This window comes from Verticillium nonalfalfae, assembly GCF_003724135.2.
Source record: "Verticillium nonalfalfae strain VnAa140/NRRL 66861 chromosome Unknown scaffold_181, whole genome shotgun sequence".
In the NCBI taxonomy this organism is placed as follows: Eukaryota; Fungi; Ascomycota; class Sordariomycetes; order Glomerellales; family Plectosphaerellaceae; genus Verticillium; species Verticillium nonalfalfae.
The window spans coordinates 31,960-48,428 of NW_021167406.1; the positions used below are offsets into that span (position 1 = coordinate 31,960).

Genomic DNA, 16,469 nt, shown 5'->3' on the forward strand with positions numbered 1-16,469 from the left:
GAGCGCCGCGCCCGATGTTGTTGGTGGTCATGAAGAGAACCGGGCCCTCTTACGAGCCCACGCCATCCATGACATTGAGAAGCCCGGGAAGTGTCACACTTTTCTCCTCCTTGGATGAGAGGCTGGACGTGGACTCGACGTCCTCGGCGTCACTAGTAGTTGGGTGGGTGACCGCCAGCGAATCCCTGATGTTGTATGTTTTTTTTTATATATATTAATTCCTATTAGAGGCAATCTAGCTAAGTTTTGCCTCGTCATGACGCGAGGGGTTGATGTAAATCAAACTGTACTCGTGGCGGCGGCTAAGACCTCTGCGCGGAATCGGCATTTATGGCGTGATTGCATCTTATCTCGACGTCATCCACCGACTGAGTTATTATAAAGCTAACGGTACTACATAGGATCAGATCTTAGGCTTGAACGAACGAATGCTGCTTTCCTCTGTATGTCAATAGGCATAACGTTGACCAACCATGAGAGTCCGAGATTTCCTTGTTGTGACAGCTGCCCTGACGCCTAGTGTGTCTGCGGATTGGCAGTTTCGATCACGACCAGACCTCACCCCACCTCGTCTCAACATCACCGTCTCAGCAGATCCTGCCCTTGTCGAGAAGGGCCTCATCTTTGTTGCGCCATATCCAGGCTTCCCGCCGACCAGCCATGGCCCCATTCAACCGGCACCGTACATTTTTCGCGACGACGGGGAGCTCGTGTGGTCAGGCATTGGACACATTGCCGGCTGGGCCGCGAACTTTCGTCCCGACACGGTGGATGGGTCCACGGTGCTTCGCGCGTTTCAAGGGCAAATGTCGGCCCAGCTTGGCATCATGCATGGCCATCACCTCATTCTGAACGAAAAGTATGAGACCGTCAAATCGGTGCAGTCCAGATCACCTCAGCTGGTTTCTGGACACGAATTCCGTATCATCAATGGCAAATCTGCTTTGGTGGAGGTGCCTTTCACCAAACCTTTCAATCTTTCTCGCTGGGGTGGGAAAGAGGGCCAAGACTGGATCGTGTCTTCTGGATTCCAAGGCAGGCTCTTGTCACTTCGAACGAGGATGATAATATGCTGACTGGAAGAACACAGAGCTGGATATTGAGACAGGTCAGGTGCTCTTTGAATGGGAAGCCCTCGACCATGTGGACCCTAAGTGTTCGTAACATGAGTCTGCTGTCAAATCCAGTATCTTCCACTGACATCGATTCAAGACAGCGCCTTCCCTTTAGACCACTTGGACAGGGCTATTGGAAGTGGTCGCAGTTCATTCGATGCCTGGGACTATTTCCACCTCAACAGTGTCGACAAGGACGACGAAGGAAACTACCTCGTCTCAGCACGCAACTATGCAGCTCTTTTCAAGGTCAGTGGTGCTACCGGCAAAGTCATCTGGCAACTTGGCGGCCTGCACGGCAACTCATCTTTCTACGTTGACCCTGCCGCTCGCTTCGCCTATCAGCATGACGCCAGATTCTTGAATCGATCCTCTGATGGGGCAATTGAATATCTTTCCCTCTTCGATAACTCGGCCCACTCACCGACAATCAAGACCAACCCCTTCTCACGGGGCCGCATCCTGCAGCTCAACCACACAGAAGGGACTGTCAAGGCAGCAGCTACGTATCCGGCACCAGACCAACTTTCGGCTCAGACGCAGGGCAACACGCAAGTCTTGCCCAACAGCAACGTTTTCGTCAACTGGGGGCAGGCAGGTGCTATCACAGAGTTTGCTGCTGATGGGACCGTTCTGTTCCATGCGTACCTCGATTCAGAGCCCGGGGGTAACAGCGTGCAAAGCTACCGTGGTTACAAGCTTCCTTGGACCGGGAGGCCTATCGAAGAACCAGCAGTTGTAGCCCTGGGAAGCGAGGCTTCCGACGACGTGGATATCTATGTTTCCTGGAATGGTGACACTCAGACTACACTTTGGCGCTTTTATGCAGAGGAGCTCAAGGGAGACGTTACGCGTAAGCGCTTCTTGGGAGACTCCAACCGTCACGGATTCGAGACGCACATCAAGGTGAAGACGTCCTCTTCAGGGGAAGACTACAGGATCGTTGCCGAGGCCGTTAACGAGAACGAACATGTCCTGGCACGCAGCGGGCCTGTTTTTGTTACATCAGGAAAACGGCCGCTGTCAGAGGAACAGTCGAGCCAAGCATTCCCGGTGACTGAAGAACTATGATCAATCTCCGACTGATCGCGCTGCTCCTGGGCGGTGTGTCACAAAACATCCACCGTAGGAAGAGCCCCCAACAAGCAAATATACGTTGATATGGTATCCAATTCAAGCCATTCTGCATTTCCAGCGCACTGGTTTTACACTCATAGTCGTGTGAACAGGTAATTGCCCAGAATTGCCAGTCTTTAGGCACCATCACCGATCGTGGTTGTGTCAAAGCCGCACAGGAGGACATTGCTCAAGTAACACTTTCCCATGAAACGAAAATCGGCCACGTACACCGTAGCGCACCAAGCACTAGCCAAGTACCAGATACCATTCCGGTGCGCCTGGCTGACCTCCAGTGTATACAGTGTATAGAGAGTTTACCGCAGCGGATGAACATGATTATTCGATTTACCCCCTGCTTGTTACTCGCAAGAGGCAAGCGATTCCGCCAAGCTTGCTTGGCAGAACCAGCACGGTGACCAATCCAAGCCCTTGAGGATATGCCTCGGCCACACGAGACTGTTATCATTTTGGTTCTTGGTTTTGATTTCAAGTAGCGCGGGGGCAGGCAGCCGCTCGTCATCTGCCACCTTTCTCAAACCCGAACATAGCACCACCACACAGGCACTGCTCAGGCTTCCATTGCCCGACGAGACCATGACTCAGAGAGAAGCATTCCGCCACAATATGTATCCCACCGAATTTGAAAACTCGAGTGAGCAGGTCGACATACCGCGCGACTTGTATGGGCAGCCGTTGCGTGGTACGCTACGGTACCGCTTGCCTCTCAAATACGGCTCATCTTTTCTCGCCTTGCACCACGCGCCCGCTGCTCACTGGAGAGGCCCCGGCCCCGGAAACCCCGGCCGTCAAATCTACAGCGTCTGTCGCACCCTGGGCGACCGCGCTTGTTACTGCTCTGGATGCGCGCCGCAGAACTGCTGGGGCTCGACGGTCGTGCGCGCCTCGTACCAAGATGACGAGAAATTCGAGCGCGCCGTGGCCGCTATCCGTCGTCTGGCGCTCGTCACTGTCGACTATGACGAGTCCCTACCTCGAGGTGAAGAGGCTTCACCTTGCGTCAAGCGGGCGAAACTCGCAGCAGAGCCTGAGGAGGAGCTTGATGAAGGTCGCGTGTTGGCTGACAGAACCAATGAAATGAATTGGTTGCAGCTTGTCAACGACGTGCAAGCCCGGCAGTCTGACCCGACAGAGGCACTCACAACGGACCAGATCGTCAGCGAGGAATTCAAGTACCGGTTCCATACCACGGTCATCCAGGACAAGGACCTGCTCGATCATGCAGAACCCGAAAAGGCTGAGGAGTACTTTCAGGCCAAAGGCTGGGAGGAGCGCGAGTCGTGCGCTCGCTCGGCTTTCTTCATGTACCTCGACGATGAGACGATTGACCACTTAGCCGGCGCTCCCGACGATCAGGCACTCGCTAGGATGACCATCGATGAGCGCTGCCGCATTGCATGGAACTACTGGGTCAAGATTGTGGAGCCGATGGCCCCGGAAATTGAGGACGATGAGAGCGGTGATTTGGACAGGGAGGCGTTCTTGGAAGTCGAGGACAGCCAGGGACGCAGGAGCCGAAAGAGACGCATCCGTCTCCTCTGTCTCCTCTCGCTTTATCTGGCTTCGAAGGACTACTCGTTCGACGAGATTCCCAATGAAGGAGCCGACTGCACACGGTATGCGAACCCTCAGGACGAGACGAAGGCTTGGTGCTTCGTCTCGGGCATATCATGCGAGACGCCGCCCATGATTCACGGCTGGCTCACTGAGATATACGGCTACAAAGAGAGGAAAACTATGCCGCAAACCCCGTACAGGCCTGAAACGCCAGCTTTTCTTGAGGATCTTCGCATCTGGAGAGAGAACCGCGCTAGGAAAAAGGCTGAGGCCGCGCTGACCAGACCGCCTGCTCCCGAGTCGTCCTTTGCTGTCTTTCGCCATCTGCTGCAGCCGCATTGGGAGAGAACAGGCCCCTTGAAGCCAGACCGAAGGATTCGGCAATATTTTGCAACAATGAATGACAATTTTGTCTACTGTGCCGACTGCAAGCCACAAAACTGCTGGGGCTCGACCATCGTGCGAGCCACGTACAGAGAGGGCAACGATGCGCGGTTCAAACGGGCCGTCGCGGCCATCCGCCGGCTGACACTCGTTTCGGTAGACTATGACGATGAAGCGCCACACCTGGATTCTCGTGATGAGAATGTGCCTGTACCTCGACGAAGGCTGGTTTGCGAAAACGAAGTGGATCAGCAGACCCTCGAGACTCACTGGCGAGAAGCCGCCCGTGAGATCCGGCAGCGGGGCCCGCCCAGATATCTGAAGACGGATCAGATACTGAGCGAAGAGTTCAGGTACCGGTTTCACAACATCGTGGTCGAAGACCAGACTTTGCTCGGTGGAGGTGATGTCAAACAGGCACGCCTATTCTATCGCGAGTCTGGAGCTATGGCGCGCGAGAATCATCCAAACCTGCGCAGTAAATTCTTCATCTTTCTGGACGAAGAAACTCTGAATCACCTCTCAGATGTTCCTAGTGACGATGAACTTGATACGATGACGCTCGAAGAAAGGTGTCGCATCGCTTCTCGTCATTGGGTTAAGGTTGTTAGCCCCTTGGCCGAGGATCTCGTCAAGACTGAGGACGACACGAAGCAAGCAGCTGGTAGGAGGAGAATTCGCCTGATTAATATTCTCCCAGTCTATATGAGGCTTTTGGCTGTCACCGGACTAGAGGAAGTCAAGTTGGAGGAGGTTGCTCGTGAGGATGAGACCGAGGGCCTCGCCAAACAGTGGTGTCTGATCGAGGGCTATGATGCTCTTCTAGAAGAGGACATTGCTTAAATTCTTCTCTGGCATCAATGCCGGCGGTTTCATCGCTATTTTGGGCATTGCGGAGTGAAATCTGGCGATACGGAGAAGTGGAAGTAATAAAACGAAAGTCAAACGGGTGTAGCAGTTTTCCACGTGGCGACCTGAGCCAACAGTTATAATTCCTGCCATCAGTAGGCCTCCCTCAGCTACAGTACATCAAAAGGGCCTTTGAAGTTGATGCAAAGTAAGGCACGTATGTGCAGCTAGAGGGCAGTGGTAAAAATCTTAGTTTGGGCAAGGAGTGAGACCGAACTTAAAATAAAGTCAACCTATTGCATCTTTCGAAAACATTATTAGCATGCAAGATATTATCCGCGCTGCATGCCTTGAGTTCTCGTTTCCACCAGTATAGGCCTGGTGATGGTTCTAGTGGGCTTGTGTCTGCCTAGACACAAGTAACACGGCACGTCAGCCATCAGTGAGCTTCGCCTGAATGAGCTAGCCAGACAAAAGCCCAGGCCCTCTAATACCCCTCCGCACTGTTATTCGGCGTGCAGCCACCCCCGATTGTGATCATGTCTGGCTACTCAATGAGTGCAACAGCTTTGAGCCGGACTGCGCGAATTGCTGACTCTGTTTTGAGCTGGTCGGCAGTGACGGAGAAGGACATCGCTTATACCAGTCAAGGGAGACCAAAACAAGAGTTGTCCAGACCTTAAGAACACAGATATCAGTGGTTGTGTTTTGGGGACGGACGAAACCCACACCAACCACATGAAAGCAACGTCCAGCGGCAAGATCTGTGTTCCAAATGCCCAGACCACTTCGATTCGTTCATTGTTAACGACCCTCACCACCATGACGATCACATCCATTACTAAAAATGTGAAAAGGTCAAAAATACAAAACATACAACATCAGGGATTCGCTGGTGGTCACCCACCCAACTACTAGTCCGACCCTTACTGGCTTATCTATGGGAGAGCGGACGGGATCCCGAGTTCTCCAGTAGGTATGGTCGTATGTGGGACAATGCAGTGTTGTCTGTAATCATATTCCAAAAGTGCCACCCTTGTGTATCGTCTTGTATCTACATCCTTTCCAGTCGCAAGTGTCCTGCAATGCATCAGAAAACTTAGATCTCCTCTTTGGAATGGGTGATGTATAAATACCTTGTACACGTCTGTTCCCCACCACTCAAAGTTATTTGCTGCGCCAGTGTAAAAGACGGCGAAGAAGATTATCACTCCAGCGATGGCGACTGAGCAGTCCAGTGCCGAGCTCAACACGAAGTTGTATCGCCTCCACCAGTCTCTCTCTTTCCTCTTGAGCCAAAGCCCAAACACCAGCCCGACGATGGCCCAGCTCCCGTAATTGGTACCTGAAGCTGGCGGGATGTAATTCAGTCCACCCAGGAACACTGGGACATGAATCTTCCGTAGCCAGCGCGTGCGAGGAAACAGATACTTCTTGAGTGCCCACAAAGCAATGGGCAGCAGAGCACCCAGGAGAAACATCCATAGTAATTGCCTGTAGTGGGCCCCTGGTGCGAAGAACCGACGCGGACCGAGGGCTCCCCAGACCATACTAGTGTTGAAGTGTGTGCGTGAAAACGGACACGTGAAGCCGTTGGGGGCTGCATCGGTGCAAATGTGAGGGATGTGTTCTAGAGCCCAGTTCAATGTTGAGACCTGGCCAAGAGTGCCCATGACGATGCCGACAGCTTGAACAAGAAAGAGCTTGCGCGGCGGAATATTGCAGTAGATCCCGAGCTTGAGGTCCTGAGCGAAGGCGAGACCCTTGATGCCCGATATGTATCCCAGATTGAAGAACCATATGTTAGCGAGCACTTTGCCTTCGTAGACATAGCCGGCAACGATACGACAGAAGATATCGATCTGGATTTTGACATTGGCTGTGGCATATACCAGAGCAAGCTTGGCATGTCAGTGCGATCTCAATGCAACTTTTCAGTTTTCCGCAGTGAACTTACTGGGACGAAGAAGACCGCGCATATGATCAGGGCAAGCAAGACACCATGCCACCTTAACTGTACGGGATAGTACTCGCAGGAGAACAAACCCAGACCAAGAGATAACAGCAACGACACTACATACCACCATGCGGGAACAGTCTTGTAAGCCGGCTGGAGGTTCAAGCTCGGTCTCGGGCCGCGCTTGAATAGGGACGACAATGACGACGCCTGGAAGGTGGCGATGATGTTGTGGCGTCGCTCCAAATACAGCCAAATGAACAGTGATGATATTGTAGCAAACGAGAGTCCGAAGGTGTTGAGCGCGTAAGTGACAGGTAGGTAGATCTGATTTTTTTTAATCCAATGCACTTCGACGCAGGAGCTGGCGGCTTGACCGACCTCTGAATACTCATCAAACTTGGTACTGTTGAAGCTGAAGCCGAGCTTCTTGTCGATAACACGAGAGACATTGTAGACAGCGCCGGTGTTGTCGTACACAGAGTTACTCTGGATGGGGAGGTAGGCAGAAGACCACGTGTTGCGGTAGTATATTGCAGGCGAAACGACGTAGATCCAGAAGATGAGCGATGCCAGGACATTGAGAATCGCCCAGGTCGGCACAACCAAAGGAGAACCAATGTAAGCAATTTGACTCCCTGCAACACACTCAATACTGGTCCGGTTGAAAGATTAAGGGAAAGGACTTACAGTCAAAGGTGACAGGCAATATGCCTAGTCCACTCTTCATGCCAAAGATTTGGTTGACTACAGCGTTGTTCGGTGCAGCCCAGCAGACGAAAGTGAAGTAGCCTAGAGCTGGAAAGATGAAGTCTGGAAACCAGTACCAGCAAAAGGATACGCAAAAAGCAATCATGAAAAATCGATAGCGAGACATCTTGAATCCGGTGCTTTGAATATCATCCGGTCAGTGTTGATATGGAGTCGTAGATTGCGGCGACGTACTGTAGGTCCACTGCGTTCTTTCTGGAGTGGAGGGTATGGTTCAGGGCAGTATTACCAAGAACTCCGGGCCACGCAAGGCTAGCTGGCTCTACGACGAGTGAACGAAATATGCCGGCTAGACTGAAGCCGAAAAGAATGGTGGCAAGCGTCATGGTCAGCTCGAAGCCCCATCCTGCTTTGAGGCCATAGAAAACACGCTGCTCGGTGAGGACGTCTGCGCTCAATCGAGTGAGGAAGCTGAGATTTGCAAGTATATAAATGAGAATGTTTTCCTTGAACCCATTAGCAATGCTGCCTGTAATTGCCCGGATGCTGACATACCTTGTAATTGAAAGGTCCAGGATTAAGAGATACGTGGTGCCCAAAAGCACTGATACCCCAGTCTGGAATAGAATACTCCCAGGCTTTTCCTACAGGAAACGCCAAAAACTGAATTGCCGATTGTGAGAGAGAAATCGAGGGAAAACGGAAAGTGTACAGAGTGTTCAGACCGCTCCCGAGAAGGCAAAAGGCGATCCCGATGACCCACATGCGAATGGTCAGGCAAGGAAGCGTTGGGTCATCCTTCTCGAGGCCGATACCTGCAGCGAACAACACGTCTTCACTGGGAGCACTGCTTTCATCTGGGAAATGTCAGTGCCGCTCTAGGGCTGAATTGTGCAGTGAAAGGGCTGACCAGAGGGGCGCTTAGCCTGTTCAGGTCCACGCTCAAGCCCCTGACTCAGGGGCACCGTCGTGACACTGGCGTTTGGCATACCCTTCGCTTCTTCCATTCTCTGGAAGAGTAGTGGCTAGAGTGTGAGAGAACTGAAAAAAGGTAAGACGATCGATCTGATTAGATTTTTCGAGAAGTTGAATCTGATAAGCTTCTATATGCAGAATGCATGGACCCGAGCCGGAGTTGCGGGACACGGAGCTCCGCTTTCACGGCAGCCCAGGCCGGAACTCGGCAAAGAGCGTCGTCAGCTACCACATCTTCCCGTGGCTATTTTTCAGTACTTGAACTCGCGGACTGGCACATGCGAAGCACCGCGTCGCGGCCTTTTGAAGCGAAGTGCTGAATCGCGTGTTTCTACATGCGCCATAACCCACATCGGTGCCAGCAGCCGTGCTTGGCATAACTTGGAACTCGGATTCTCGGGATCTGTCCAGCAGTATGAGGCTAGGCTTCTAGGAGTCAGGTCGATTCTTTTTGCGTTAATAAAAATATGTGCCGTGATGGCGAGGATAAGAACAGCCCAACACTTTGTAAGGTGCCCGAAAAGCTCCGATGACCGAGGGCTAGATGAACTACCATGTCAACTGCGACGCATCATTCAAGGGCATCACTCCATGGAGGAATTTCGCCCTATCAATCATGTCAAAATGTGAAAGTCATTGGAGATCGATATGGGAGAGGAGGGTGGCAATGTCGAACGATGGTTCTTTTATTCAGGTTCGTCTTTTCTTTGTTGTGCCAACCCTGACACCATAGCATACGTTGTGACTATGTCAGGACTAAAGCCCTAATATGTCCTGCTTAACATAAGCTGGTCTTTTCTCTGATAGAGCTTGGAAGATGAAGATACTTGGAGTTAAATGAACCGAGGGCGTAGGGTCAATCCAAGCATTTATCGACTCATGACAACGCTGAAGTCTATGCTTCCGCGTTACGGGCCGGATGATACTAATTTACAGCATAATTCATAGCTATCTACCTTGGCGAGATGCTTGAACAAATCGCCCTAGATTTGTGAAGATTAGCAGAGAATGAACCCATTATTTTCGCGGGGAAAGCACTCACATGGCCATATGATCCCCAGCAGGGGTTAGGGTCGTTTAATGGTTCTGTTGATAGATATCAGACACTGAGGATTCGAACAAACGCAGCAATGATTGCAAGTAGCTGAATTTTTATATTCAATGTGGAAACTGATTAGCCGTATTATTCTTAACCTTAACTAAATTACAAATTCGGTACCTGAGCGACCTTCGAAGGTCTCCCATCAACCAAGGAGGTTTATCACAGCCGAAGCGGTAACGGTGGGCGAGTCGAAGGCGATGAAGATCTTACTTCAAGCAAGAAAGAGAGCGGTACCAAGAAGAGCTGCCAAAATGGGGACACTCATAGCAGCCAGTTTCGTGACCGCCTCGTCCTTCTCCGGGCACTCGGCAGGAGAATTCAAGCCTCGGCACCTCTTCGCAAGATCCACAGCCTCCATACTTTCTACTACGGAACTTTCAATCTTGACGCGGCAGGTATTCGAAGTCGATGTTGGCGATGGTGATGCCAGCACTGCGCAAGTTCCTGACTCTTGGCGTCCATTGGTCCAGCCAGAATATTCACGTGCATCGGTAGTCACGTTGATCGCAACCCCTTGATTAGGACAGTCATTGCTATCACCAGCCGTACCAGCAACGAGGTCGGCCTTTTGCCCACCATTTTTGACTTCGATATCAACCAAAAAGTTGTCAGTGCGATTTCGCACACGCTTGTTGTAGCTGCTAATCTCCTCGCACGCGGACCAGAACGCTTGCCAGATCACGCGGACCTGGCCCTCACCGCTGACCTTGAAATGGCTCCAGAAAAGATAGGGCTCGTTTTCCGAGACGCTGCCCCAGCGGAGTTCGTGCATCCGATCGCTGAGGACTTCAATGTCCGAGGTTGATTTTGACAAGTTGAGGACACGAAGCGAGATGGTGGGCTCAAGATATTCGGCTTGCTTGACATTCTGGAGCGCAAAGACAAGTGGAAACTCATCCGTTGGCTCATACGTCTCGTTTGCGCGTGGGTAGACCAGGCCGATGTCCAGCAAGTCAGCGGCATTGGCAATGGCCCCAGGGTAGACAGCCGCGCCCAGGAGGGACCACATGGAGTGGGAAGCGGGACGGATGGTGGTGGTGGTCGCGATCGTTATGTGTGGCTGTGTTGCTGTCAAAGTTCAGAATTCAAGGGGTTAGCGATAAACAGAGGCAACTTCATGTAGGGCCCTGGGCCCGTTCGGTCCAGGAGCCTCTATTGCGGCCTGGCTGCCTTGGCCATCTTGGCAACATGCCGTGTCCCGGTGCCTCGGTGTGTCTGACGTCGAAGGATTACAGGGCTATATGAACGACATAACAAACACTCCACACCCGAATGGGGAACGTGCAACGGACTGTCGAGCCCTTTTGGCATTTAGAAACATCTGTCCCAGAAAGTGTAAGGAGAACACTATTGAACCCCACCGGAACTACACCCGCATGTTTGATGCCTTCCTGTCTATTAAGTATTCCTGCTATAGTTTTTCCTTGGTACATCTATAGACTCTAGGCAGTTTGCGAAGCCGTTCAGGGGTGACATGTCCAATTCATTCTGTTGACGAGACCGAGAAGGGCAGCAAAGAGGGAGTTTCTTTCGTGACCGCAAGCTACATGGGTGAAGAACTGGATTGATATTGCTTGCATTACTTCATGCAAGGTTCTCTGGCGTTTCAAGCTACTCACTGAGGTTTTCATACATCATCTCGAACGCTGCTTGATTGACACCTTGGAAATAACTACTACGTCGAGCAACTCCGACAACAGTCCCCACCTTACCTACACCTTGTAGTTACACGACTACCCTCGACCCTATTAACAACAAGTTCAGAGGCCGTCAACGAGCGGGCTCAGACCCTGAGCAGATCCGATACGATCCTCAAGGAAGAAGCGCAGCCTCTCAACCCTCCCGCGATCCGCCATGAAGCGACCAAAAGCCGCAGGGTTTGTCGACGGGATATCCTTTAGCGGTAGCTGCGAGAAGTTTTCCGCCACTGGCACATCATGGCGAACAGGCCAGCCCATCATCTGCTGGAACTCGGGCGATAGCACAAAGGAGTGCAGCAGCTTGGCACTCTCGGGGTGGGGCGCGTCCTTGAGGATGGCGGCGGTCTGCGGCCACGACACAAACTGGGTCTGGGTGGGAAGCGAGTAGTTGGAGCCTGGAACGGCGGCGAAGCCAGCGAAGCTCGTGAAGGTTGCCGCCTCAGTGCAATTCGGGGTCAGGGTCAGGGTAACGGGGGTCCCAGTGCCGCGGACCCAGCGGGGGTTCTGTGCGAGAAGGGCATCCAGCCACTCTATGCCGTGCCTTTGTAGGCTGTGATTTCAATGTCAGACTTCGCGCGTTTTCCACTTGACTTGGAGAGTATGAAGCCAGGGTAGTGGTGCGACTTACATGAGGTCAAAGGCAAACAAGACAGCGTCGTCGTCGTTGGGATAGGTCAGCACGATCTTGTTCTTCAGTTCGGGTCTCAGAAAGTCGTCGAATTCGCTGATCGTAATGTTGGGCAGCTTGGAGGGGCTCCAAAACAACTGCCAGGCAAGATGGTAGACACCGTAGTATGCCGCGGTTGCGGCGTTCTTGTATGCGCCGTCAATTGCATCAAAGCCGAGTGGAGCGTAATTAAGAAGCGCGCCTTGGTTTTCCCAGCGGGGAAAATCGTGGAGTGTCTGGAGGATAACGCTGTCGACATGGACGTTGCTATTGGCGAGCTGCTCGTCCAGTCGGCCGTCGTGGTACTTTGATAGATCAACGGTAATGTTTAGCGTCATGCCGGGGAATCTTTCTTCGAATATCTGCTTCAGAAAGCCTTGCTGGTTTGGCTCATCGCCTCCATGCCAGCAGTTGACGACTCCACCTTCGGCAAGGGCAACTTTGTGTATCTCTTCGAGGGTCCTGTTCTCGATTTCGGGTACACTGTCGAAGGCGAACAGATTGTCGTAGGCAAAGACATTGGTGGTTGCTGCCAGGATAGGCAGACCACAGCTTGGAGCAACCATGATGGATATGACAGAAGGGGAAATTTTGACTCGATATCAGACGGAGTCCGAGAAGCTGCATGAGAGAGAGAGCTTCAGATCTTCAGACGATCAAGCCTCCTCATGGACGTCTCTGGTTTATAAAGCTCCCTCGATGCTGGCATCCTGTTGGCGTCCAGTCTCACAGCAATATCCCCGAGCATCCGCATTGCACTGAGTGTGAACCTTGGTAGTGTTTGCCCCTGTCGATTCAATTTGAGCGATCCCGAGAATTGTGTTGTAGTTTGGAGGTTTCCGAGGCCGTTCCGCAGCTTTACGTTATGCCCGATTAGGGTACCGCGCGGTTGAAGACAAAGTTCGTCAGCACACTGGGCCTGATGCTAACTACTCTGTGGTGAACGTCTGCGCTGATTGATAATGTAAAGACTGGGGTAGAGAGCTAGCGGCCAAATCTAAGCGCTTTCGGGTATCGCTCGAGGCATGGTGAAGCACAACATGACAGCGGCATCTAGCTGTGACACGTTGCCGGCCAAGGGGAGATTCGAGGTTAGCCTTATTCGCAAGGGCGTCACCAGCCGAAGCAACCTGGATAATCTTGTTCGGGATACGGCTGTCGGAATGGAAAGAAGTTCAACGCAAGGGCAGGGCAGCCTTGCCAGAATGGTGAGGGACCTCGCTGTGGTGGTGGCTCAGAGAGCACGTAACCTCGTCCGTCGGTGGATTCCAAGGTTTGATCGCGGACATAAAATTCTTGGCAGTTCACAGCTGCCGAACTCCAATTTGACAGGACGCTGGCTTCTCGGCATTGGCAAGGTGGATGTCTGTATTTTTCTCCGCAGGGAATTCCGCTTTTGGAGGTGAGGCATGCTCGCGCAAAGATGGCCATGCGAGGTGCAAGAGGGATAAAGTGAGCAATCTGCCTTCTTCCATGACAGACAGGAACGTTTGTGGTTGGGATAAGACCACTGTGACGAGGTTCTGGCCGGCAGGTGCCAAGGTGACATTGTGACAAATGCTGTGAATCGATCTCACCCATGTTCAGATTCGCTCGACTTGGCTTGCTTGCTGCACGACAGCAACAGTCTTCGCATCCCTGTCGCACGTGATAGATTGAGCCATGTCGCCATGACACGAGCCGATGTTGCCGACTACGCAAAAACTGATCCAGCTGACCTGCTCGAAGGGTCAATTGGCATCAAGGAAATAAGGTACTTGAGTTGAGGTACCTGACTTGCCTGAGGACCTCAAGTACAATGAACAGACGCAGACCCCTGCAGAACCCCCAAAGTCTGCACCCCCGCCGAGCATGTGCTCTGATAAGGTGAGGGCCAGGCACGTACCCTAGGGGGTGACGTCGTTGGCGTGTCACACAGCCGCAGGCCAGGGCAAGCTCGTGCCAGTGAACCCTCCCAAAGCGCCCCAGGCGCCCCCCCCCCCCAATTCCAGGGACCTGCTGACGCTGGCGGAGGTAGCACTGCGTGACCCTTATCTGGAGGCTTTAGCTTCGGAAGCTTCACCAGGACTTGTTGCTTCCTCCAACACCCATCGTCAAGCTGTGCATCCGGATTGCACTGCACAACACAAGATGGTATGTCAGCCAAATCCCACCTGTTGATGTCTGCGAAACTGACACGCTCATTCCTAGGCCGCTCAAGCAGCACCAAACGACCGAACTCCCCTCCTCGACGACACGGAACGTCGTGAGAACATCAACGATGACTCCGAGTCCAACTCTGATAACGGCCACTCCCCTTCATCAGGCGGATCGAACCGACTGCGTGAGGTTCTCCTCTTCGTCTGGGCCCTGTTAGCGACTGCTGCCGTGATCGTCCTCGCGGTGTGGAGCCAGCATAACCGCCAGACGGGACATGGAACTGGTCCGACGCCGGAAAAGCGAAACCTCATCTTCATGGTCTCCGACGGCATGGGCCCTGCTTCCTTGTCCCTGACGCGAAGCTTCCGTCAGCACGTCGAGGGTCTTTCCGAGGATGACACTCTGACGCTTGACAAGCACTTTTGGGGCACCAGCCGCACGCGCTCCTCCAACTCGCTCGTCACCGACAGCGCCGCCGGTGCCACGGCCTTCTCGTGCGGCAAGAAGAGCTACAACGGCGCCATCTCCATCACGCCCGAGTACGAGCCCTGCGGCACCGTTCTCGAGGCTGCCAAGAGGGCCGGCTATGCGACGGGGCTGGTCGTGACCACCGACATCACCGACGCCACGCCTGCCTGCTTCGCCAGCCATGTTCTGACCCGCGCCATGAACGATGACATTGCCCTGCAGGAGGTTGGCGATGGCCCCCTCGGGCGTGTTGTCGACCTGATGCTTGGCGGTGGCCGCTGCCATTTCCTGCCCAACGGCACCGCCGACAGCTGTCGCCTAGACGAAACCGATGTTGTCAAGATCGCACAGGAGAAGTACAACTGGACGTATGCGAGCGACCGAGCGGGATTCGACGCCCTCAAGCTTGGCGAGAACGTTCAGCTGCCGGCCCTTGGCTTGTTTGCCCACTACAATGTTCCCTTTGAGATTGACCGCCGCAACCTCGACCACATTTACCCCAGCTTGACCGAGATGACCCACACTGCGCTCCGCGCGCTGGAGAAAGAGACGGAGCACAGCGACCACGGCTTCTTCCTCATGATTGAAGGCAGCAGGATTGACCACGCCGGACACATCAACGATCCCGCGGCTCAGGTCCACGAGGTTCTGCAGTACGATGCTGCCTTCCAGGCCGTGCTTGACTTTATCGAGAAGAGCGAAACCGAAACAATTCTGGTGGCCACGAGCGATCACGAGACAGGCGGTCTCGGTACTGCTTTACGTATGTGCTCCTGTCTTGCTTTTTGATGCTGCATGCCGTGACTGACAACTTCACAGAGGAGCCTGGACACCTTCCCGTCTATAACTGGTTCCCCCGCGCCCTTGCCAAGGCCAATGCTTCGTCCGAGTTCCTGTCCCTGCAGCTTGCCAAGCACATTGCCGAGAACCCGGGCGAGCACAAGGGAAATCTCAGGAGCTGGGTCAACGAGACGCTCATCTACGGCGGTCTCGGCATCACAGACGTGCACCCTGAAGAGCTCGACACTCTCGTTGAGGCGCCCCTTGCCGCGATCACAACCTTCGCTGCCATCATCAGCCTGCGTGCGCACGTGGGCTGGAGCACGCACGGACATACGGCCGTCGATGTCAACATTTACAGCTCGGGTGGGCGCGACACGGAAAAGATCCGCGGGAACGTCGAGAACACGGACGTTGGCAAGTTCCTGCGTGACTGGCTCGACCTCGACGTCGCGCCCATTACCGAAGAGCTCAAGTCCAAGCTCGGCAAGGTGAATAGGAACGATCTCGCGGCCATGGATGCCGTTTCGGGTAGGCCCGCAGAGGCGGCGGCCGCGGGCGAGGTGCCACAACATTGGATGGAACAGCATATGCGCGAGGTGGCGGCGATCTAAACAGTGAGATGCATAGCAAGAAGCCCCAGCGAGCGAATCATGACACGGCACTTTTTGGCGTTTCATTTTCAAATCATTTTCTGGGTCGGGTTGTTTTAGAGCCTGACGTGTGTGAGTACCTACGTACGTGCGCGCGTAGCAGCCAATTTTAGCCTTTTCGATCTGGCATTCTGGATCGGACGTTCCAATGCGAAACCAGGTTTTAGGAGGCCCGCCCGCTGTCGAGACATCAGAGACATGACGCATGCTTGTATTCTGCAGCGTTGCCTGGTATAGTGATGCATCACTTTCTTCATGGATATGCGCCGCGGCCG

At 53.4% G+C, this 16,469-nt stretch overlaps 6 protein-coding genes across 6 annotated transcripts; 3 read left to right on the forward strand and 3 right to left on the reverse strand.

The window, feature by feature from the left end:
- Nucleotides 1-473: 473 nt before the first annotated feature.
- D7B24_003075 (uncharacterized protein) lies at nucleotides 474-2,186 on the forward strand (the record flags this gene model as incomplete). The annotated part of the gene is made up of 3 exons (XM_028637269.1): nucleotides 474-990; nucleotides 1,091-1,156; nucleotides 1,213-2,186. The coding sequence occupies 3 exons, from the start codon at nucleotides 474-476 to the stop codon at nucleotides 2,184-2,186; spliced, it is 1,557 nt and encodes a 518-aa protein (XP_028490864.1).
- A 672-nt stretch (nucleotides 2,187-2,858) lies between these two features.
- On the forward strand, nucleotides 2,859-5,036 carry D7B24_003076 (uncharacterized protein; the record flags this gene model as incomplete). The annotated part of the gene is made up of 1 exon (XM_028637270.1): nucleotides 2,859-5,036. The coding sequence occupies one exon, from the start codon at nucleotides 2,859-2,861 to the stop codon at nucleotides 5,034-5,036; it is 2,178 nt and encodes a 725-aa protein (XP_028490865.1).
- Nucleotides 5,037-5,880: 844 nt separating this feature from the next.
- On the reverse strand, nucleotides 5,881-8,717 carry D7B24_003077 (uncharacterized protein; the record flags this gene model as incomplete). Its single annotated transcript, XM_028637271.1, has 10 exons — nucleotides 5,881-5,883; nucleotides 6,179-6,393; nucleotides 6,595-6,943; nucleotides 7,000-7,051; nucleotides 7,124-7,637; nucleotides 7,690-7,889; nucleotides 7,945-8,216; nucleotides 8,266-8,354; nucleotides 8,436-8,567; nucleotides 8,621-8,717. 10 exons carry the CDS (start codon nucleotides 8,715-8,717, stop codon nucleotides 5,881-5,883), a joined length of 1,923 nt encoding a protein of 640 aa, XP_028490866.1.
- Nucleotides 8,718-9,998: 1,281 nt separating this feature from the next.
- Nucleotides 9,999-10,796, reverse strand: D7B24_003078 (uncharacterized protein; the record flags this gene model as incomplete). Its single annotated transcript, XM_028637272.1, has 1 exon — nucleotides 9,999-10,796. The coding sequence occupies one exon, from the start codon at nucleotides 10,794-10,796 to the stop codon at nucleotides 9,999-10,001; it is 798 nt and encodes a 265-aa protein (XP_028490867.1).
- Nucleotides 10,797-11,547: 751 nt separating this feature from the next.
- D7B24_003079 (uncharacterized protein) lies at nucleotides 11,548-12,720 on the reverse strand (the record flags this gene model as incomplete). Its single annotated transcript, XM_028637273.1, has 2 exons — nucleotides 11,548-12,037; nucleotides 12,116-12,720. 2 exons carry the CDS (start codon nucleotides 12,718-12,720, stop codon nucleotides 11,548-11,550), a joined length of 1,095 nt encoding a protein of 364 aa, XP_028490868.1.
- Nucleotides 12,721-14,284: 1,564 nt separating this feature from the next.
- Nucleotides 14,285-16,155, forward strand: PHO8 (vacuolar alkaline phosphatase; the record flags this gene model as incomplete). Its single annotated transcript, XM_028637274.1, has 3 exons — nucleotides 14,285-14,287; nucleotides 14,345-15,524; nucleotides 15,581-16,155. 3 exons carry the CDS (start codon nucleotides 14,285-14,287, stop codon nucleotides 16,153-16,155), a joined length of 1,758 nt encoding a protein of 585 aa, XP_028490869.1.
- Between the last annotated feature and the right edge of the window lie 314 nt (nucleotides 16,156-16,469).